Here is a 23,796-nt window from a genome sequence, read left to right as displayed (position 1 = left end):
TAATCAGGGTTTCCTTTACAATCTTATGCTACCATATATAGTTAAACCTAATCGTCCTACAACTTACTATGGAGTTAGTTAAAACAAAATGATACAACAAGTTTAAAGTGGTTCTGCACCTTTTAAAAAAATATTAAAAGCCAGCAGCTACAAATATTGCAGCTGCTGACTTTTAATAAATGGACACTTACCTGTCCCAGTGTCCAGCGATGTCGGCGGCAGATGACGAACGATCGCTCGTCTCTCTGCTGCCCCCGCCGCCATCCTCTGTCAGGGAATCGGAAAGTGAAGCGTTGCGGCTTCACTGCCCGGTTCCCTACTGCGCATGCGCGAGTCGCGCTGCGTGTCTCTACTGGTCCCCGCTGTGTCCGGGGAACTGTGTGTTTCCCAGAACACAACGGGGGGGGGCATCTGCGGGGGTCTGTCCCGGAAGTGGGTGCAGATACCTGGATTATCCAGGTAACTGCACCCCCCCCTTCCCCCCTGAAAGGTGCCGATTGTGGCACCAGTGCGGGGGAGGGATCACATGAGCGGAACTTCCACTTTAGGGTGGAGAACCGCTTTAATACAACAATGTGCTCAGAAGTAAGTTTTAAAAACCAGCCTCAGGGTTATTGTTTTTCTAATAGTCACACAATAAACATTTAAAACTTTTTTAACAGGTTTTCTTTCAGTACTTTACTCATAGTTAATATCAAAACGTTAATCCTTTTACAGCCACCAGCATAATGGTTATGTCAGAACACAACTGCTTGCAGCAGACTAGCTTTGTTATCCCCTATGTCAGCTGCATTCCCTTAGGTTATATGCTCATTGTCGCTTCAGCAACCATGAACTTATAGCAGAATGGTCCCCTAGACTGGCAAATATTACATAGTTGTGATCCGTGGTTGACGAGTCACACACATCACAACCATTTATAAAAAATGTGAGCGCTGCCATTGTAGCATTGCAGTGTTCCTCTGCTCTGATACCCTGCTGTGTGCCTTCCCATGCCACTTGCAATTCAATCTTCTCCATGTATTGCCCCATCTAGTTCCCTTCAATGCTGCTGGACGCATTCTGTGTGCTCTCTGCTGCCCCTGATATCACTCCTCATTATTTTCTTCCTCTTACCCCTGTGTCCTCCCCCCTGCACTGCTGCTCCCTCCCCTTTTTTTATTTTTTATTTTTTTAATAAATTATCACAGGATCTCTGTTCTCAGATGCATAAGGGGCTTAGAAAGGTATGGGTGGATACTACAGGGTGACATGGCAGCAGGAGGCAGAGAAACTGCAGTACACTGATCTTCCCAGTGATTAGCTGTGTGTGTGTGTGTGTGTGTGTGTGTGTGTGTGTGTGTGTGTGTGTGTGTGTGTGTCAGCCCAAGTCTATCCATTGAAGTGCAAACAGGTTGTTCTCCTAAGTAGAATGCAAAGAAGAAAACTGATCACATTGGGATGGATGTGTGTCTATGCCTAGCATGGTCAGTTTGAAATAGTAAATTAGGGGTACTGGCAAAATCGCCAGGTATTTCTCACAAATTAAGCAATGAAAAGAGAAAAGGATACTTTTTAATACAAGGACATGGCAACACAGATACATGATACATGCATATCAGAAATATTAAATGTAGGGGTAAAAAAAAAAATGTAAGATGCCTTTACAACACACTTAGAAATGTTCATGACCTTTTTTTTTTCTTTTTTTTTATTGCTGCACACCACAACATATGCATTGTGATGTTACGTACTGAGGGTGCATGGCTCACTACTGTATAATATGTTAGGGTTCCATTCACAATGAATGGCACCACACATCGAAGCACGGGTTTACCAACATTGCATTTGTAGTAATACAAATGCACATTAAAGCGGGAGTCCGCCGGGTTTCCGCGTTTTTTTTTTTTTTTTTTTTTAAAAGCCAGCAGCTGCAGTATTTTTAAAATAGTGACACTTACCTGTCCAGCGCGCCCGCAAAGTCTGCACCCGAAGCCGATCTCTAGATCATCTCTCGGGTCCTGCCGCTGCCATCTTGGGTATGGGAATCAGGAAATGGAGCCTTTCGGCTTCATTTCCCGGTTCCCTACTGCGCATGCGCGAGTCGCGCTGCGCAATAAGGACGGTCCCCGCTGCCTCTGGGATCTGTGTGTTTCCCAGCAGGCAGCGGGGCACTTGCGGAAAGGGGCGTAATCTACGCCCCTTTCCGCAGAGAGCTATCCCGGAAGTGGGTGCAGATACCTGTACTGTACAGGTATCTGCACCCCCCTCCCCCCTGAAAGGTGCCAATTGTGGCACCGGAGGGGGGGAGGGTTCCGATGAGCGGAAGGTCCACTTTAGGGTGGACCTCCGCTTTAACAAACCTTTGCAATGATCTACAGGTGTCATCATGGTTTCATTTTGGTATGATGTCGACTAGAGAAAGCAGTAATGCCCCCTTCACTATGTGCAATGCATTGAACTGCAAACATAATTGCAAGAATTTGAAAACCATGACTGATGTTAAGCAGTGATAGGCCAGCAACTTTCTGCCATTGGGTGATTTACAAGAATTTATTAATTTTAGAATAAATATTCAGATTCCTATATTTTTAACTACTTCCCACTCTGCCAATGTACATATACGGCCGGGTGGGAGCCGCCTCCTTCTGACTGGACGTTCAGGAACGTCCTTCAGAAGGAGGGGGATCGTGCGCGTGCCCACGCAGATCCCGATCCCGATGCACTCGTGTCACCCAGACATGGCGCATCTCGGATCGGCAGGAGGGCTCTGTGATTCACAGCCGTCATGTGATCAAAACAAACAGCCGGTTGCTAGGCAATCGGCTCTCCTCTCCTCACACGGAAGTCGTCGCTAAGGAGAGGAGAGCAGATCGCTGCAGCCGGATGGTGATCAGTGAGTATAAGCTGTTTTTACAGCTTTTTACTCACTGATCATTAGTCTAGTGTAAACACACATGTCCCCAAATAATAAAAAGACGTGTCCCCAAATAAAAAAGGATATGTCCCACTAAAATCACATGTCCCAATGATTATCTACACACACATGTACATATGTAACGGAATTTTTTTTACCAAAAACATGTAGCAGAATAAATTTTGGCTTAAGTTTATGACAAAATTTTGATTTTATTGGATTTCTTTTAAAATAGAAAAAAGATAGAAAAAAAGAAAATAATGTTTTTTTTTTCCAAATTTCCTCATTTTTGCGCATATATCGCAAAAAATAAAAAACGGAGTCGTGAATAAATACCACCAAAATAAAGCTCTATTTGTGCGAACAAAACGATAACAATTTAATTTGGGTACAGTGTAGCATGACCGTGCAATTGTCATTGAAATTGCGAGAGCGATGAAAGCTGAAAATTGGGCTGGGAAGGAAGGGGTCGAAAGTGCCCTGTATTGTAGTGGTTAAAAAAAAAATCCTGTAACCCTTTCATAAGACTTTCAAGTGAACATAAAGATACAGCACTATACCGGTCTGTGACTGCTGCTTTGATTCAAATCCTGTGGCGAGGGAGCGGGGGATGGGGCTGAGCCACATTGCCTGTGTCTAGGGACTCAAGCAGGGCAGCTTTGGATCAAGCCAACAGGTGGGTTACCATGGGAAGAAGCTTCTTATGGAGGCACACTTAGAAGAGTAGGAGCCGCCAAAAGCACTGGCAGGGGACCTGAGAAGAGAAGGATCAGGGCCGTTCTGTAGAGCGCAGGCAAGTATATCATGTTGTTTTACAAAAAAAAAAAAAAGGTAAAAAAATCTTTTTTTTTTTCTTACTGAAAAATTACTTTTCTTCTTCCTTTTTTTTTTTTTTTTCTTCTATAGATGGGGGATTCTCTTCATAAGTCTATATTTAGTATTGAAGAGTTTCCAGTGACAGAAAGGGGGTCTGCATTTTCTGGAACAAATCCTCCAGGTTTTGGAGGAGATCCTGGACACAAGAGTTCCCCAAACTTGAGACGAATAAAAGGTATTGGACAAGATGGCTAATAGAAAATAATTTCCTTATTGTTAGCATTGCACTGGCTATCATATTAATTCTCACAGTATTTTCTGGATTCTGAGAAATAAATTATTATTACATTTAAGGCTCCTTTCACACTGGGGCGGGCGTTGACAGTAAAATCCTGGGTAGTGCCGCTGCCGAATCGCATTGCAGGCGCTTTGGCAGCAGTGCCCATTCATTTCAATGGGCAGGGTCGGTTTATACATCGCTCCTCCACCGCCCCAAAGATGCTGCTTGCAGGACTTTTTTTAACGTCCTGCCAGTGCAGCGCCCCTAGTGTAAAAGCACTCTGGCTTTCACACTGGGACTGCAGGGGAGGGGTTTTTAAGGGGCTTTACAGGCACTATTTTTAGCCCAAAAGCCCCAGAAAAAAGACTCAGTGTGAAAGGGGTCTAAGGAATTTCATCTGGAGCAGCATTTGTCACCATATGGTACCCCCCTTTTTTTTTTTTTTTTTTCCCCCCTCATCCCTATACTGAATCCTTACACCCCTTTCCTCTATGTACAGTTCCTGGAACCAGTCACCCATCTGTATGCAACTCCCCAGACCTCTCACCCTCATCTGTGTGCAGCTTTTTAGTCATTTCACCACTCCTAGTCAGTGCTTCCCTTGCACCAGAGCAGGGCCTGGTTTCTTCATTCAATTCTAGCTTTATCCCAGGCATTTAACAAGTGGTCTACCTGCTTATGGCAGTCTTTTCTGCAGCTATCCAGAGCAACCCAATCAAAGAGGCACTGGGAACTTGCAAGTGTCATAGGAGGCAGCTTCCAAACAGGAAGCAAGGCTTCCCTCAATAAGCACCCAACAGTAATTCAAACCATAGAAATACACAAAGCAGCACAACACCAAAATCAGTTAAGAGTAGTGGTCGACCGATATATCGGCCGATATTTGCAGTTTTTTAATTAATCGGCATCGGTCGATTGTGCTGCTAAAAAGACCGATTCTAACCACAGCGCGACTTGCAAATGACTTCTGTAATAGAAGTCAATGCAAGTTGCCTGAGTCTTCATAGAAGCGACTTGTTTCCTCTCTGGGCAGCCTGCCAAGAAAAGAGCAAAGAGATACAATGTTTACAATTCTGAATTAATTCAACTCAGTGTGTAGAGTTCTCAGTTTAACCATTTAAAGACTAAATCTTTTCTGACACGTGTTGCTTACAAGTAAAAATCCTGTATTTTCTGCTAGAAAATCACTTAGAACCCCCAAAAATTATATATATTTTTTAAGCAGAGACCCTAGGGAATAAAATAGCGGTTGTTGCAATATTTTCTGTCACACCGCATTTGCGCAGGGGTCTTTCAAACGCATTTTTTTTGGAAAAAAAGACAGGGATCAATGCAGAATAAAACTTGGATCGACTCTGAGAAAACTGTGACTTCATAGATCTGTATTAGAAACACTTTTACACTGTCCTCCTGAAGGAAATACTTGACAGATTCCTTGGACAACTTACGGCTTTAATACAGCCACCATTGTCAGATATGCCTGCCCTAGAAAAGGCAGTCATAGAAGAGAATGAAGAGGACCCAGAAACGGTGTTAGAGAAGGTCACAGAAGATTTCTCACCCCCAGGCTTTTATGCATCTGATATTATAGCTTCATGCAATATGCTTGCCAATCTTAATATGCTAATTTCTGCTGTGTGCAGAAGGCTCTGTATTCTCGCTCCCCTCCATCACGCCATGCCCCTTTGGGTACAAAGAGACCTGCTAAGTCTAAAAAAATATTCTCCATTCATAAATAATTGGGTCAATCTAGAGAAGATTTTCACCCCTCCAAAAAGCATTGCTGGACTCTATCTAGTGGAAAAAGAGTTCACAAAAAAAGTGGTCCTTCCTTGTAGAAGACCCTGCCATCTTGGTCTAAATTAAACCTCTCACTGTACCAACTGAAGGACCCCCCCCCCCCCCCCCCGCCTTCTTTCAAGGATTTTGTGGATAGGAGGTTTGAGATACTTTTAATGGCCCAGCTCTCAACCAGTTATTACTGCAATCTTTGGTTGCCAAATCCCAGCTAACTGGACTATGATAATGAGCCACCTACACGATCCTGCATTTTAGCACCATGTTTTAACTGAGAAATTACCCCAATTACTTTCTGCCCTGCTCTTGTGTGGATGCATTAGGACACATTATGGCACAAATCTAAAGAATGGCTCTGATACCCATTTACGTGCAAAGAATGTTGTGTCTGAAAGCCTGGTCAGCTGAAGCTGCCTGTAAATGATGCTGTATACATGCCCTTTAAAGGATGCCCTTCTGGTGAGTCACTTAACAAATCAGCAAAGATATCACAGGAGGAAAGGTTCTTTTTCCCCATCGGGAAGTTCCAAAATGCGTTTCTCTGGTTCCTCATCCTCCTCAAAATGCAGAGCACCTCCACACTCTACCAGCTTCAACTTCTTCTAAGCCTCAATTTAGCCCTTCCTTTCAGCTCAGGACTTGGCCCACAAAGCCCAATAAGTCCTCCTGAAAGACATCTTCCCAATGAATGGGGCATCCTCACCCCTAAAAGTGAGGGGGCATCTGTTACAGTGTGCCTATCTCTGGGTCAAAGATACCCTAGGCTCTGGGGGTTCAATCAGTGGTTTCAAAGGGGTACAACATAGAGTTCAAAACTCTACCCACATTACTGCTTTATTCTCTCAAATCCATCAAAATCTGCCCGAGGACAGTCAGATTTGCCATCTTTTATCTCAGGGGATAGTTGTTTGTTTAAACCTATTCACGGTACTGAACATGTGCATTTTTCCTAACCTAGACCTAAAATCCGTAACAAATCTCTTCAAAATCTCTTCAAATCTCTTCAAGGAGATACTTGACTGCTTATCTGCATATTCCTATTTATTCACCTCATCATTTCTTTCTACTCTTTGGTGTAGGAGACACTCGCTTCCAGTTTGTTGCACTGATATTTGGCATAGTCTCACTTATGGAGTGTTTACAAAGGTCCTTGCACATCGTCTTGCCCTTCTAAGGACTCAGGGCTTCCAGGTCCTCTAGACAAACTTCTTCTGAAGGACTACTCTTCCCTCCTGCTCTCTGCAATGCATCACAGAACAATTCAGATGTTTCAGGCTTTCGGTTGAGTGGTCAGCTTCCAAAAACCTACCTTCCAACCTTCTCTTCACTTGGTATATTTTGGCATAATTCTAGACACAGCCCAAGTAAAAGTCTTCCTTCTATAGAAAAAAAAACTGCTCTCTCTCAGAACTCGTGCTTGAGACTTGAGATCAAAGAGACATAAGATTCTCCATGGGTCTCATGGTGGCCTCCTTCCAGGCTATTTTATTTGCCCAATTTTTATTCAAAACCCCTGCAACACAACAGCTTGTTACGGTGAAACAAGCATGCTCCTTCTCACAGCCTACCCATGCACCTATCCAGCCAATCAAATAATTCCCCAAATTTGGTGGATCTCCAACCTAACCCTGACAATGGGGAAGTATTTCTTCCATAATACTGGAAGGTGATAATGACAGATGCGTCTTTGGGGCTGTAGGAGTGTTATAGTCCCTTACAGTACAGGGAACATGGTCACTGGAGGAAGCCAAGCTCCCCATCAATATCTTAATATCCTGGAGCTCAGAGTAATAAGCTGCACTGGACCCCCCCCCCCCCCTTTGCAAGGACAACCAATCAGGGTGCAATCAGACAACACTAACTCAATCACCAAGGGGGTATCAGGAGTAATGCATTCTTACAGTAAGCAGTCCTCATCTCATGGACATAGAAACACTGTCCAGTGATCTTTACTATCCACATTCCCAAAGTGGCCAATTGGAAGGAGGATTATCTCAGCCATCGCCACCAAGACAAAGGGGAATATACAGATTCAACAAGAAGTTACTTCTGTTTGTGGCCAGAACTAAGGATACTCTAGCACTGCATTGGATGCTTTAAAAATTTCCTGGTCTCAGTCACGGCTAATCAGTACCTTTTTTCCTACAGCCTCGTCTGCTCCACAAAATAGAGCAAGAGAAGTAACTGGTGATCCTCATTGCACCAAACTAGCCGGAAAGAATCTGGTACACAGATATACTCCGAATACTAAGAGACAACCCCTGGCCTCTTCCTATCCAGCTAGACCAGCTGTCTCAGGGCCCCCTTTTTCATCCTGCTTCTCAGTCACTAGCTTTAATAGCATGCCTGTTGAAGCCCAGTTCTTGAGGGACAGAGGAGTCAGAGTCTTTCCTCCCAGACTCGGAAAAGCCACTCCCAGAAAGACCTGGAAATCCTTTAACTGTTGTAAACCCAGACATGTCAGTCTCAAAGATTACTCTGTCATTTCATGTTCTGGCTTTCCTACAAACAGGATTTGGCCTCATTCTAGTCGAATCCTTTATTCATGGTGTATATTTGATCAGGCCCCCCCATGCAGCACCTCGTGCTTCCTTAGGGCCTCAATCTGTTTTTCCCTGCCCTGCAGAAACCACCACGTGAACCCATCAGGAAATCCCCTTAAAGGAACTCTTTTAAAGTGGTCTTCCTGTTTGCTATCATGTCTGTCTGACATGCCTCTGAGCTAGTGGCTCTCTTGTAATTCTCTCATGCCTCACAAGGACATGGTAGTCATACACCCAAGGCCATCCTTTTTCCTAAGGTGGTATTAGTCTTCCACCTCCAGTAAAGCAGTGGAGTATTTCCCTCTTTGTGCCCTGCTCCAAAGCACCCAAAGAAAATGTGCTCTTCACTGCCTGGATGTAGTCGGAGCCATCAGTCTACCTCAAAGCAACAGCTTCTATCAGGAAGACGGACTCTCTAATTTTCCTACCCTCAGGACTTTGCAAGAGATATCCTGCTTCAAAGTTTACCACTCCTAGATGGATAAGACAATTCTTCTCCAGAGCTTACACTTTAAAGTACAAAGCTGTTCCTGCACTTTTACATGTTCACTCTTCCAGGTTGGTAGTTGTTTCCTGGGTATTCCTGCTCTGTCTAGCTTCCATCCCCTGTGTGCTCTAGTTACAATCACCTATGTTGCTCTGCTATGCTGGCTTTCTATCTCATCTTTAGCCCTACCTTACATCCCTGCTGTGCTGTCCCCCACAATGAGGTCCAGCTGTGTTCTTTACCCTCTGCTGCACTTTCATATTCTGTACTCCGTTCCTCATCCATTACAATTTTCAGCAGATCATCAGCTTTGACAGATTTCAATTAAATTACATTCAGTTATTTTATATTAATGGCCATCGCTGAAGTTTTAATGCAGCAGATCTAACCCAAAGCTGGAGAGTGCAAAATCAGGTGCAGCTGTGAATAGCCAATTGGCTTCTAACTTTAGCCTGTTCAATTAACCTTTGACAAAAATAAAAAAGCTGGAAGGTTTGTGCACCAGATTTTGCACTCTCTAGTATTAGTAAATCAACTCCACGCTATATATTCTAAGCTCCATTGGCTCCTCTCTGAACGCTGCTGTATGTCACGTGCTTTAAATCACTCCGTTCTGCACACTGTTATCTACATACTATACGTCACACTGCACTTCTCTGCACATTGTGCTGTGTGTCATATACGTCACACTTCAAGTTGTACGTTATGCTGTATAGTTTTATACTGCACCTTATACAGTGTGCATTCCATTCTGTTCCTTGTGCTGTAAGTTCTATACTCGCACTGTTCCATTGTGCAGACCGTGTTGCTTGTTTTAGACTCCACTCTGCTCATTCTGTAATCCATGTGATTCCACTCTGCACATTATGCTTTATATCCTATACTATATACCACTACCATTTGTACAATATTCCAATCTCACAGCTCCACTCTGCACACTGTGCTGTACATCCTATACTTCACACTTTCTTACTCTGCTTACTATGCAGTACATTATTTACTCCACACCACTGCACCTGTATACTGTGCTGTACAGTCCCTTCTCTATATTACTCTTGTGCATTCTGGGCCTGATTTACTAAATGTGAATTAAAACTGTTTGTGTCAAACACTTCAGTTTTTTTTTTTTTTGCAGTCCAACGCTGTGTGTTGAATATTTCACACAACTCCACTCAATGCTGTACTTTCTATAGTTTACACAACTCCACTCTGTAAACTGTTTTGTATATTTTGTAGTCACTTTATACACTGTACTCATAACCACTGCATACTATCTATATCTTACGCCATTCCATTTTGGAAACTTTGCTATATATTTCACAGCATGATGTGCTGTATACCCTGCTGAACCTTCTATACTAACTCTATGTTGTTCTGCTGTATATGTTCTTTATGCTTTTGCAAGTTATTTGTAACAGTATTGTATTACAGGAAAAGAAACTCGGCAACGAACAGAATCTGCTTCAGAAGCCTCAGAGACGGACAGTGTTGGAGAGCTTCACCATTTCCGCTCACGTTCACGCTCTGCTCCATCTTCTCTATTGGTTGCAGCTCGATATGGTCGAGAGCTGAGGCGAATGAGTGATGAATTCGACCAAATCTTCACGGTAAATCTTCCTGTAAATTCTTTATTTTTCTGTATTTGTATAGCATTTACATATGTAGGACATATATTGAAGCATTTACATAAGTCCCCCTGCTCTAATGAAGTTTACAATCAAATATCACTACCACAATTATCCAGTCCCACACACTAGGGCCAGTTTTGTTTGATGCCTATATAACATGCTAGTATATTTTTGGATTGTGGGTGAAAACTAGAGAAATTTTGGGAAAATTTTTGATTTTATGGCCTTATCACAGCAAATGTCTGAAGCTGTTACAATACAGTACATATATAGAAATTAGGTTGTTTAACTCTTAAATTCAGGACAGCAATTCATACACCTCTCCAATATCTGCAGTGGTTTAACCTTTCTTTAATCCCTCATCTTGCCCAATAGAGTTACCCCTGATATATTAAAGCGGAGGTCCACCCTAAAGTGGACCTTCCGCTCATCGGAACCCTCCCCCCCTCCGGCGCCACAATTGGCACCTTTCAGGGGGGAGGGGGGTGCAGGTACCTGTACAGTACAGGTATCTGCACCCACTTCCGGGATAGCTCTCTGCGGAAAGTCCCCCGCTGCCTGCTGGGAAACGTACAGATCCCAGAGGCAGCGGGGACCGTCCTTATTGCGCAGTGCGACTCGCGCATGCGCAGTAGGGAACCGGGAAATGAAGCCGAAAGGCTCCACTTCCTGATTCCCATACCCAAGATGGCGGCGGCAGCACCCGAGAGACGATCGAGAGATCGGCTTCGGGTGCCGACATCGCGGGCGCGCTGGACAGGTAAGTGTCACTATTTTAAAAGTCAGCAGCTGCAGTATTTGTAGCTGCTGGCTTTTAAAAAAAAAATAAATAAATAAATAAAAAAAAAAAAAACACGGAGTCCCGGCGGACTCCCGCTTTAAATACAGTTTATAGATTCCTAAATATTTGTTGTTTACTTTAAACAGAACTCTTTTTTCAAATAATTTTTATTATTGCACAGGCATACAAATGTAAAAAACCATTGGAAATTTTAAAAGTAGCATACAATGTTCATAATTTTATATATAGACAAGTACAATATAAACAAATGTCTACTATGCTACGTGGGTAGTCCACTGTTATTTTGTAGCTACCAAATATTATTCCTGAATATATTTTCTAAACGTATCCACAATAGAAGGAGTAATATTTAACATCAATGACTCAAGCCAATCGGCTAACTATGCACTGGAAACAAACATAAGCATTTTACTTGCCAAAGTGTTTTCCTAAACCACTCTTATGACTCGCACTTCTCTGCCAACCTCTATTACCAGATGGTCACACCGCTATATAAATCTGGTAAGCTTTCGCATGCCCTTTTTTCATCCTGCTTGATGGGCTTTGAATCAGATTTGTCTCACTAGGAAGGCATCCTTTCTGTGCTCTTCTATTCTACAATCCACCTAAATAACTCCCTCGTTACCCCCAGTGTTGTTAGGATTTCATTACAGTGCAATATAACCAAGTCTCACTAGTATTCTCTTAGATTCTGGTGTGGAGAGTGCGTTATGGAATTTTAAAACAAAGACCAATTTCAGGTCAATATACTAATCTCAGCAAAATTCAATTATTTTGGAATTAATTTTAACTGCACTAAGCCATGTTTTAATTTGCCTATAATTATACTTTTAGAGCCCATTCACACAGGGGCAACACGACTTGTAGGCGACTTGAGTCAGGCAACTTGGACACGACTTGAGTTAAGATCACAGCGCGACTTGGGACGACTTCAAAACGACTTGTGATGACTTCAAGCCCGACTTGGGACGACTTACAAGTCGCCCCAGGCCAGGCGACTTTTGCCGAGGCCAAGCAGAGAATGAGCTCAAGGGGGAACTCCACGGCAAATTTCTGAAAAAAATTTGGCGTGGGTTCCCCCTCCGAGAGCATACCAGGCCCTTAGGTCTGGTATGGATTCCAAGGGGAACCATCTACGCCGAAAAAACGGCGTGGGGGTCCCCCCCAGATCCACACCAGACCCTTATCCGAGCACGCTACCCGGCCGGCCAGGAAAGGGGGTGGGGACGAGCGGGCGGCCCCCCCCCTCCTGAGCCGTACCAGGCCGCGTGCCCTCAACATGGGGGGGGTGCCTTGGGGGAGGGGGGCGTGCGGCCCCCCCACCCCAAAGCACCTTGTCCCCATGTCGATGAGGACAAGGACCTCTTCCCGACAACCCTGGCCGTTGGTTGTCGGGGTCTGCGGGCGAGGGGCTTATCGAAATCCGGGAGCCCCCTTTAATAAGGGGGCCCCCGGATACCGGCCCCCCACCCTATGTGAATGAGTATGGGGTACAATGTACCCCTACCCATTCACCTGTGGAAAAAAAGTACAAAAAAAAAACACAACACAGGGAAAAAATATTTTATTGCACAGCTCCGGGGGTCTTCCGTCTTCGGGGGTCTTCTCGCCGGACTCCTCCGCTATCTTCTTGTAGCTCTTTTACTAGCGGAGGAGTCCGGCTTTCTTCCTCCCCGCCGCCGGCCTCTTCTCCCGAATTCGGGGGTCTTGTCCCCCTCTTCGGTTCTTCTGCCGGGCCACCGCGCCTTCTTATAGCTCTTTTGCAGGCGGTGGCCCGGTCTTCTGTCGCCGCCGCCGCCGCCTTCCGTTCTTCTTCTTCTTCTTCTTCTTCTTCTCCAGGAGATGTTGACACGACGCTCTCTCCGGCCACAATGGCAGGGACGCGCTCCGCTGCCACTTATATGGGGACAATGGGGCGGTGTCACATGGGTTGATGTCACATGGGTTGGTCACATGGGTTGATGTCACATGGTAAGGGGCGGGGTCACCATGTGACATCAACCCATGTGACCAACCCATGTGACATCAACCCATGTGACACCGCCCCATTGTCCCTATATAAGTGGCAGCGGAGCGCGTCCCTGGCATTGTGGCCGGAGAGAGCGTCGTGTCAACATCTCCTGGAGAAGAAGAAGAAGAAGAAGAAGAACGGAAGGCGGCGGCGGCGGCGACAGAAGACCGGGCCACCGCCTGCAAAAGAGCTATAAGAAGGCGCGGTGGCCCGGCAGAAGAACCGAAGAGGGGGACAAGACCCCCGAAGTCGGGAGAAGAGGCCGGCGGCGGGGAGGAAGAAAGCCGGTCTCCTCCGCTAGTAAAAGAGCTACAAGAAGATAGCGGAGGAGTCCGGCGAGAAGACCCCCGAAGACGGAAGACCCCCGGAGCTGTGCAATAAAATATTTTTTCCATGTGTTGTGTTTTTTTTTTGTACTTTTTTTCCACAGGTGAATGGGTAGGGGTACATTGTACCCCATACTCATTCACATAGGGTGGGGGGCCGGTATCCGGGGGCCCCCTTATTAAAGGGGGCTCCCGGATTCCGATAAGCCCCCCGCCCGCAGACCCCGACAACCAACGGCCAGGGTTGTCGGGAAGAGGCCCTTGTCCTCATCGACATGGGGACAAGGTGCTTTGGGGTGGGGGGGCCGCACGCCCCCCTCCCCCAAGGCACCCCCCCATGTTGAGGGCACGCGGCCTGGTACGGCTCAGGAGGGGGGGGGGGCCGCCCGCTCGTCCCCACCCCCTTTCCTGGCCGGCCGGGTAGCGTGCTCGGATAAGGGTCTGGTGTGGATCTGGGGGGGACCCCCACGCCGTTTTTTTGGCGTAGGGGGTTCCCCTTGGAATCCATACCAGACCTAAGGGCCTGGTATGCTCTCGGAGGGGGAACCCACGCCAAATTTTTTTCAGAAATTTGCCGTGGAGTTCCCCCTTCAGAGCTAATAATTCTGTCAAAGTCGCCTCCGTATAGACGGAGATCCGACTTGGAGGCGATCTCCATTGAAATCAATGGGTACCGGTCGCCTACAAGTCGGATAGAAGTAGTACAGGAACCTTTTCTGAAGTCGGAGCGACTTCAGTAGTGTGCATTAAGACGGCTCTCATTCACTTACATTGCTTTTTAAATGTTGTCCGACCTGAGGCGACTTGGGGCGACCTGAAGTCGGATCAGGAGTTGCCCCTGTGTGAATGGGCTCTTATTGTTTTGTTACATTTACTTTAATGATTCAAAAATCTTTTGAATGGATGGAAAATGCATTCACATGATAATCTTCTGCAGAGTATCCCTCGACCTAAAAGTGCAAGTGCAGCCACTGGGATGACCGTTAGCAAGAGTTTTGGAGAAACATTTTTGAACTTCTTTAGAAGAAAGAACAAAGACAGAAGTGAGCCAGAAAATGACGAACACTGAACATTGTTTTTGTGGAGGAGAAAATACTGTGGTATGTATACTTGGAAGGACAATTATCAAAATATTGCTGCGTATTTTTTGCTGATTATATCAACATCTGTAAGTACCGTATATACTCGAGTATAGGCCGACCCGAATATAAGCCGAGGCCCCCAATTTACCCCCAAAAAAACTGGCAAACTTATTGACTCGTGTATAAGCCGAGGGTGAGACATGCCTGTCCATCCCTGTGTGTGTGTCCATCCATCCCTGTGTGTCCGTCCATCCCTGTGTGTCCGTCCATCCCTGTGTGTCCGTCCATCCCTGTGTGTCCGTCCATCCATCCCTGTGTGTGTGTGTGTCCATCCATCCATCCATCCCTGTGTGTGTGTGTCTCCATCCATCCATCCATCCCTGTGTGTGTGTGTCTCCATCCATCCATCCCTGTGTGTGTGTGTCTCCATCCATCCATCCCTGTGTGTGTGTGTGTGTGTCCAGCCTACCTGTGTCCCGAGCCTTTGTCCCGAGCCTCCGTCCCGTGCCTTGCCTCCGTCCCGTGCCGTGCCTTGCCTCCGTCCCGTGCCGTGCCTTGCCTCCGTCCCGTGTCGTGCCTTGCCTTGCCTCCGTCCCGTGCCGTGCCTTGCCTTGCCTCCGTCCCGTGCCCTCTTCGTCGGCGCCTCGGCGGCCATTGTAAAATTCAAAAGCCGCGCCTCCGCCTTCGCCTGTGATAGGCGGAACACTGAATTTCCCAGCAGCCTGTGTTCCGCCTATCACGGACATCGTATCATCCTCGTCCGTAGTACGAGGATGAGACGATGTCCGTGATAGGCGGAACACAGGCTGCTGGGAAATTCAGTGTTCCGCCTATCACAGGCGAAGGCGGAGCCGGAGGCGCGGCTTTTGAATTATAGAATGGCCGCTGTCTGTCTGCTCGACACGCTGATCGAGCGGGCAGACAGCGATGACTCGAGTATAAGCCGAGGGGGGCACTTTCAGCCTCAAAAAAGAGGCTGAAAATCTCGGCTTATACTCGAGTATATACGGTATTTAAAAATAGGATTTACTAAGACCTCGTTCACACTATGGTGCAGAGATGTCCGTTTTTTCTGCACTTGTTCTGCATGGGCACAAACAATAATTGTTCTCTATGTGTCCTGTTCACACAATTTGTTTCTGCACAGGAATCTGCAATATGTATGCAGTTTTCTGCAATGGAAAAAAAACTGATATGACCTCAACATTGGTGTGAACAGGGCATATAACTGACGCGCATGAAAACTAATGTGTCTGCAAGTGAAATCTGCACGGTTTTCCCTTTCAGTTCTCATCAGTTTTTCATGCACGTATGGTGTGAACAAGCCCTAAAACTTGAGAACACTTTCTGGCCTCATTTATACAGGTGGCAACACCCATAATCTGTGAAAAGACTTTGTCTTTAAGCACCTGGGGCTGAGTGTAGGTAGACCATTTCTGTCTGAGACCGCAGTGATTACAGGGACACTGCTGCTCATCCCTATTTGACAGCTGTGCATGTGAGTGGCCCAAAGCACAGCCCCCCAAAATTTAAACCTTGAATGTGTTTTGATATCACTTAGGGTTTATCGCCCTGGGTGAGAAGTGCTGTCATAACTTCATTCTTTTTTATTTTTTATTTTTTTTTGCACTGTGTGTATGGATGGTTTATGGCTTATATGTGTTAATTCACACTCATTATATGGGCAGAAACAAAAAGGCACACCAAAATGTTTAATGACCTCCTTTTTGTTGCTGTCTCTGGCTGCTTAAAAAAGGCCATGTTATGTGGTTTCTGTTTTAAAAAGAAAAAAAAACATTACTAGATAAAGTCTTGGCTGATACTAAAACCATTCATAAAGGGTATCAAAGGCACCCCTTTAGAATTCCGTCAGGGTACAGCACTAAAAGTAACAGTGCTTGCACCAGATTTATGTACCTGTCACAGACCGGCACATGAAACTGTTGACGCATGCGCTAAGGTTGTTCATAATGGGTCTCGGAGCCTACTGTGAAGGGGCGAAGATTGTTTTTTTTTTTATATCTGATAAACCCTGCTGTGAGGAAAGGTAGGGGAGATTTTCTCAGATGAGTGACAAAGGAACCAGGAACTCCTCTAAGGGTTCTAAGGGGTTAATGGTATACAACAAACTAAAAACCCTTCCAAAAGAATATCTTCCTCCCCAGATAGGTAAAAAGAAGTCAGATGAGCCGTTAATGGTAGAACACCTCTGTGCCTGTGTATTTCATACCAACAGGTTTTTTTCTTCTACCATTTAAAAGATTATTGCTATGATGTCTCTCCATAGTAGGACTAAACATAGCAGATCCCCCATCTAGTCCTCTGGGCCCTTTTGTTGAGGTGCAGGAGGCTGGGGATCAGGTAGATCTTCCCAAATATTGGAAGATACCTATTTTTCCTCTTTGGAGGATCCTAACGGGGAGGGAGTAGCCGCACAAGTCAGGTGTTTGTCTACTCCCTTACTTAACCCTTTTGTTGCATGCAGCACAGGCTCTTGAGGTATCTACCTCTAATAGGGTTAATTTGAACCTCCCCCACCTATTCATGCATATCTTGTATTGTATGTATTCTGAATGGGAACATTTCTATAAAAAAATGGGGGGGGTTCCAGCTATTAATGCTGCAATCACCTCAGTGAGCAGAGTCTCACATGTCCAGTGGATAATGCACTGATGTTAAAGGATCCAGCAAGTTAAGGTTGGATTTTCCTTTTAAAGACAAGATGTCTTTTACAAGTTCTGGCTGCAATTGGAGTTGCTCAGTCCATTAACCCTTTAACGTCTGCTCCACTATTTTGGTGGAGCACATTTTGAGTCACGCCAATGCATTGGAATATGAACTCCAAGGGGTTAAGGAACAGGTGCGAGATACCTGAAAGTTCTGCCTGATCAGCAGGCCCGGCAAGGGGCTGGTGTATTTGACGCACTGTCTCACAGATGCTATGAAGGACTCGATTGTTTAAGCCCTATGGCTTATACTTGGACTAGTGCATTTTTTTTTTTAAGAGGTCCGTGGCTGAAATATTAATCAGCTGAAGCACCAGGTGAAAACCCTTAGCCAGTCTGTGTACCTTACTGGGGTACGACTATTTAGAATGGATAAGTACATCCAAAAGGGGTAAAGCTCTCTTTACCAGTAAAAGGAGGTTCAGACAGTTCTTCTTTTAATCGTGCAGCCTCTCCTATGCCTTAGTTCCCAGGGGCAGCACCAGGATCTCGGGGGGCAGAAAGCCCATAAAGCAGAATGCTAAGGCCTTCTCATGAAGGAGCACCCCCACTCGTTCAGGTGAGGGGAAAGGTCCTGTGATTCTCAAAGTCTGGCAGGAACAATGTCAAGAGCAGAGGGATTTCTGTGATTTTCTTCTCTAGGTTACATCTAGAGTTTCAAGAGCCCGGATGGCCCAGTTGGCTTTCGATCTGAGGTTCCGGGGTTCGGGTCCTGTTTTTGGGTGTGGCCTGATACGGCAGTCTTTATGCAAGAGTGTCCGTCTCCTCAAAGAATGCTCCTAAGGTTCCAGAGAGTTAAAAAAGAAAGAAAAGTGGAAAAAAAAATAAGTCTCTTTCTGGCCTCTGGATCAGCTGTTATCCCAGTCGGTGATATCAGAGATTCCCTTAGTGGAACGGGGTTTTTTTTTTTGCGCAAACCTTTTAAGGTCTCAGAGCCAAACAGAGAGGTAAGGCCCATTCTAGATCTCGGAGATCTGAATCAGCACTTGAACATCCGATCCTTTTATAATTCGATCGGCTGTGTCCATCCTGCAAGGAGGGGAGTTGCATATCTCCATGTGCCAAAGTTTCCCGCTTACCAGAAATTTCTGCGGTTTGAAATAGAAAATTATTTTTTCAATCGTGGAACTGCCATTCGGCTTAGCCAAAGCACTACGAGTGTTCTGAAAGATTCTGGCACCTCCTTTAGCCAGGTTAAGGGCTCAAGGCATAACGGTCCTAGCCTATTAAAAGGATCTACTTTTAATAGATCATTCAGTCTCGGGTCTAAAAACAGAGTCTGATCTCAGCTGTAGATATCTGAAATCTCTAGGTTGGATCCTCAGCCTAGGAAGATTCTCCTTAAAACCCATCAAGGAGGTTACTTGGGAGCTGGTTATAGATACCATCCAAAAGAAGGTATTCTTACCCCAGACGTGAATCAGTTCCATTGTAGGACTAATTCAACTTATCAGGATAAAGGAAAATTCCTTCATTCGGCTGCAGGAGATTTTTTTTAGGGGAATTGGTGGCCTCCTTCAGGGCCGTCCCTTACGCGCAGTTTTAGTCAAAGACTGCTTCAAGACACCATCCTCTCGGTCTGGAATAAAGTGGATTCAGGCCTTGTTTGTTTCCAATACGCTTGGCTCCCAACATAGGTCAGAGCTTAAATTGGTGGTTGTTATCCAGCAAGAGGGAAAATCTTTATCCTGCAAGGTGTTAACAACAGATGCCAGCCTTCTAAGCTGGGGAGCAGCCCTGGAAGAAGATTCTGTCCAGGGGAGATGGTCCAGGTTAGAGGACCTTGCCTATCAACTTTGTTGGATGTTTCAGACAGTACATCTGGCCATAGAATCTTGGCGGTCAGATTACGGGACTGTCCTGACAGGATTCAGTCTGACGGAGCCACAGCGGGGGCTTACGTCGATCACCAGGGGAGGCACGAGAAGTTGTGCAGCCCAGTTTGGCAGAACGCAACACTCCTTGCCTATTGGAAATTTTTATATTTCAGGCGTACTACTTCAGACGCCAACAATCATTTCCAGGAGAATGATCTCTTCACCCCGACATCTTCCTAGCAATATGTCAGATGGGGTACTCCGGACATGGACCTATTCACGTCCAGATTCATTAATAAGGTTGACAACTTTATGTCAAACAAGGGGTCCGCTAGCAAGCGGGACAGATGCATTAGTCTTCCCAGGGGATCAGTTCTCACTGATCTATGCATTTCCTCCAGCTCTGCTACTTCCACGCCTTCTCCGCAGGATTAAGCAGGAACAGAAGGAGGTGATTCTGGTGGCCCCAGCCGGGTCCGAGAAGATCTTAATTTATCGAGATCATACAGAGGGCATTAGAAGTCCTTTGGACTCTGCCATTATAGCCAGACCTTCTTGCACTAGGTCCGGTATTTCATCCTACTTTACGGACAAGGAATTTAACAGGTTTGACTGTTGAATCCCACTATAGAGGATCGTGGGTGATCTCCTTCGGTAGAGTCTACTTTGACTAATGCCAGGAAGCTGGCTTCCAGAATCACTTACTATAGAAACTGGAAGGCATAGGTTTCTTGGTATGGATCCAGGGGTTGGCACCCTAGGAAGTATGTCAATAGGCAGGATTCCTCCATATGGGATCTGAAATGAAGCTGGCCTTGACTTTTATCAAGAGCCAGATCCAGGCCGTGTTAATGTCTTTTCCTATGGCCTCTTGCTTCCTACTCTTGGTGCGTAGCTTATTCAGGGGGTAACACGGTTTATCCCCCTATCAAGGCACCTTTAAATCCTTTAGGATTTAAAATTGGTCTTTTCGGCTTTGCTGAATCAGCCGTTTGAACCTTATGAGAAATTCTCTTGGTCCTTTGACAAGAAAGATATAATCTTTTTTGCTTGCCATTTCTTCTGCTAGAAGCACTCGGGCACTGATGAGCACTTATGGGTGGCACTGATAGGTGGGCACGGATGGACACTGATAGGTGGCACTGCTGGGCATCACTGATGAGGAGACATCTGGCAGGCAATAATAGTTGGCACTGACAAAATGAGTGGGCACTTACTGGCATCATTTGGGCACTTAGTGGCATCCCTGGTGTCCAATGGGTAGCATCCCTTATGGTCCAGCGTAGGCATCCGTGGGGAGGGGGGGGGGGGGGGACAGTGCAGACACCCCCCCCCCGTCAGGAGAGCCGTTTGGCTCTTCTCTATTCACGTCTGTTAGGCTCTTTACCAAGATCAGTGTAGCAGGCTGACACACCGCACCACTTATCCTCAAAGAGGTCATATAAACCACCGTCATTTTGCTATAGGCCGGGTGGGAAGTGGTTAAAACACATGCACTAGAAAGACACACCTGCAGTGAATGTTTGCAGAATGTCACATTCAATGCTTAATACATTTACTGCCTGTCTTTGTCTCATCGGAAAGCACCCCTTTTATTTACAAAGAAAAAAGAAAACAAGTGTGTGTGTGTGTGTGTGTGTGTGTGTGTGTGTATGTGCGCGCGCGCGCTCGCGCGCGCTTTCCTCTCATCTTTTGTTGCTATGACAGCTGTAAAACTTAGGATTTTCCATTTGGTTTTTGTATCAATTAACAGCAGTCACCAGGGCAAGATATAGAGTGAATTTCCCCAGCAGGAATACCAACAGCACTAAAACCTTGACCGGTTGTAAGCTCTTCTCTACTGTATCCAAAACCATTGACAATGATGGGAGATGCAACACAATGATGAGCCCATCTGTCTGTCACATTGCTTTCTACTCCTGTCAGCATATGAATTGATTGCCACATTGCTTCTTCCTCACATAACAGCCCTGCTGTACAGGGAATGCAAAAAGGCCGATACCAGGTCAGATTCACATACCTATATTACTTGCTGATTAAAGATGACAAATTTGCGTTCATTTGCTTATTTTATAACTGCATAGAGTTTAACTTTAAACAATGCTTTCATCCCTTGGTTTCTCTAAAGTAATGTTTGCATGCATTTTACAAGCCACGCAAGGAAACATAAAAATTAATAACCGTGTAAACATCTGTTTTTCTGCACATTTTTCTGTGTTTCACCTATAGCACACAATTCTGAATTTTTTTTTCATATTTTCTTTTACAGCTGCAATACAGATGGCGATGCTCTTCTATATGGTTGCACATTTCTATTTATAGAAAATGGACTAAACCACTGAACAGAAGCCTTACGTGATGACTTGTGAGGTGGATTATGAAATGTGCCATGTTACTTTCTTTTATTGTTAAAATTGTAAAATAAATAATGCAATATTAAATCTGTATAGAGAAGGAAAAAAAAAAACGAACGAAAGCATGACATTACCCAGCAAGCACCATAAGTTTACTTTGCTTGTCCTCTGCATCAACTGCCAAAGCCTCTTTAAATACCATTATATCCAAATATGGGGCACACGGTAACACTACCCTCCCCATAGCCAACATTGGGCATCCGAGCAGCCAATTGCCATACTTCAGTGCTGTCTTGTATAATGTGATTGAGCATGCTGAGCCTTGTCCTCATGAATTTTAGGGGGCACTGACAGTGGATACCAGGCTAAGTTAAGTGCAAGTAACTTATGGTGTCTGATAAACAGTGTCATGGAAACTTTCATTTTGTTTTCTCTATACAGAGTGACTTTTTAAATGAACAAAAAATGATTTTAGAAGGGTTGAAAACTTCAGAATAAAATGTAAACTTTTTTATTGTATAAAATGTTTTTACTTCAACAATAACAATTTGCAAGGTTTTCATACTCTTTTTAATAAGCACAACTGTTACAATATAAATAAGCATTTTTTAAAAAATAGAATGTAAGACGGGTAACTGCACTTTTGTATGGATTTGGTCAGCAGAGCCAGGTTGAACAACACTGTCTTGTGGCAATATATTATATCATATATTGGCCCTTTTTGGTTCTTAAATAAATGATTATATGCAAATGTTTTCATTGTTGTAATTTCCTTGGATTGAGAGTAATTTAGTTTGAGAACATTTTGAAAGACAAGCAACATTTTTTAATAAATTGACTTGATATACAAGTAATGTCATGCCACAACTGACTAAAAAAGGGAGGAGAGGCGCCTCTAAGTGTAGCAATATGGTTACATTTAATGAAGGTACAACATTTAGCAACTCGCGTGGTTGATCTCATTAAAACTGGCACATTCAAGAATGCAGGCATCCGGGGTAAAGCTGTCCACATAGACCATCCTCCGCACCACCATCAATGTCATCCATTCCACGCTGCGCTCCATGAGTGCTTCAAGCTTCGCTTTCAGATCGCTCTACTGCAGGGTAGTCTTCCCGATGGTGATTGCTGACTGACAGCAGTGTGACCCGGCGGTGCGGAGGACGATCTATGTGGACAGCTTTACCCCAGATGCCTGCATACTTGGATGTGTCTGTTTTAATGAAATCAACCATGTGAGTTGCTAAATGTTGTACCTTCATTAAATGTAACCATATTGCTACACTTAGGGGAGCCTCTCTTTTTTTTTATACTTTCTAGTTCCTGCTGGATTTTGCTTCTAATCCCCTTGTGGAGGCTGGCATTTGTGGATGGACATTTTATGGTTACACAATCTATCACTTTGCTATAATCCTTTTTATATGGACTATAAACTGAAGGAATTGTGAATAAATCGTTGTGTAACAAATCATCTGAGATTCCATAATTTCTTCTGGGGAAATTGATATAAGAGTGTTTTGGATTACAAGCATGTTTCTGCAACAAATAATGCTCGCAATCCAAGGTTTTACTGTATTTATATGTATAGTGAGAGTAGGGTCTGTGTTAATTAGAACGGAGAATTACCTCTGAGCTGGCATTTTTTAACCACTTAACAACTGCCCTATAGCCGAATGACGGTTACAGGGCAGTTGTTTGACTCTGGGACGTCCTCCCAGAATTGCGCTCTCACGCACCCCTTGGGGCGCGCACTCGAGAGCATCTGTGACCGCCGGGTCCACAGGACCCGGCGCATCATGGTAAACGGCCGCTCATCGCGGCCGTTTACCACGTGATCGCTCCGTCAAATGACGGAGTGATCACTTGTAAACAAACCGGCGTCATGTTATGACGCCGGTTCCTCCCTCCCCCTCTCTGTACCGATCGGTACAGCGGAGGGGGAAGAGATCAGTGTCAGCAGTGCTGTGGGCTGCATCTGCAGTGTCCACATCGCTGCTCACCGAAAATTAACCCCATCATACCCTGCCATTACTCTGCAATACTCTGCTGCAATACTCTGCTGCAATACTCTTCTGCAATACTCTGCAATACCCTGCAACAACACTCTGCAATACCCTGCAACAACACTCTGCAACACCCGCCAATACCCTGCAACACTCTGCAATGCTCTGCAACACTCTGCAATGCTCTGCAACACTCTGCAATGCTCTGCAATGCTCTGCAACACCCGC

At 45.1% G+C, this 23,796-nt stretch overlaps 1 protein-coding gene across 1 annotated transcript in view; it reads left to right on the top strand.

The window, feature by feature from the left end:
• The window catches only part of BAD (BCL2 associated agonist of cell death), a 30,916-nt gene extending 8,600 nt beyond the window's left edge, over nt 1-22,316 (top strand). Inside the window, exons 2-5 of the mRNA XM_077455796.1 lie at nt 3,803-3,947; nt 10,251-10,426; nt 14,524-14,686; nt 21,481-22,316. Of these exons, the coding sequence (XP_077311922.1) occupies nt 3,803-3,947; nt 10,251-10,426; nt 14,524-14,655 (453 nt within the window). The 3' untranslated portion in view covers nt 14,656-14,686; nt 21,481-22,316. The remainder of the gene's footprint in view (nt 1-3,802; nt 3,948-10,250; nt 10,427-14,523; nt 14,687-21,480) is intronic.
• The last annotated feature ends 1,480 nt before the right edge of the window (nt 22,317-23,796 follow it).

The sequence above is a fragment of the Lithobates pipiens genome, unplaced genomic scaffold (genome assembly GCF_037356315.1).
Source record: "Lithobates pipiens isolate NorthernLeopardFrog02 unplaced genomic scaffold, aLitPip1_a1.2 Scaffold_10, whole genome shotgun sequence".
In the NCBI taxonomy this organism is placed as follows: Eukaryota; Metazoa; Chordata; class Amphibia; order Anura; family Ranidae; genus Lithobates; species Lithobates pipiens.
Note: the sequence above shows the minus strand (reverse complement) of the source record. Positions and strands in the feature narration are given on the sequence as shown.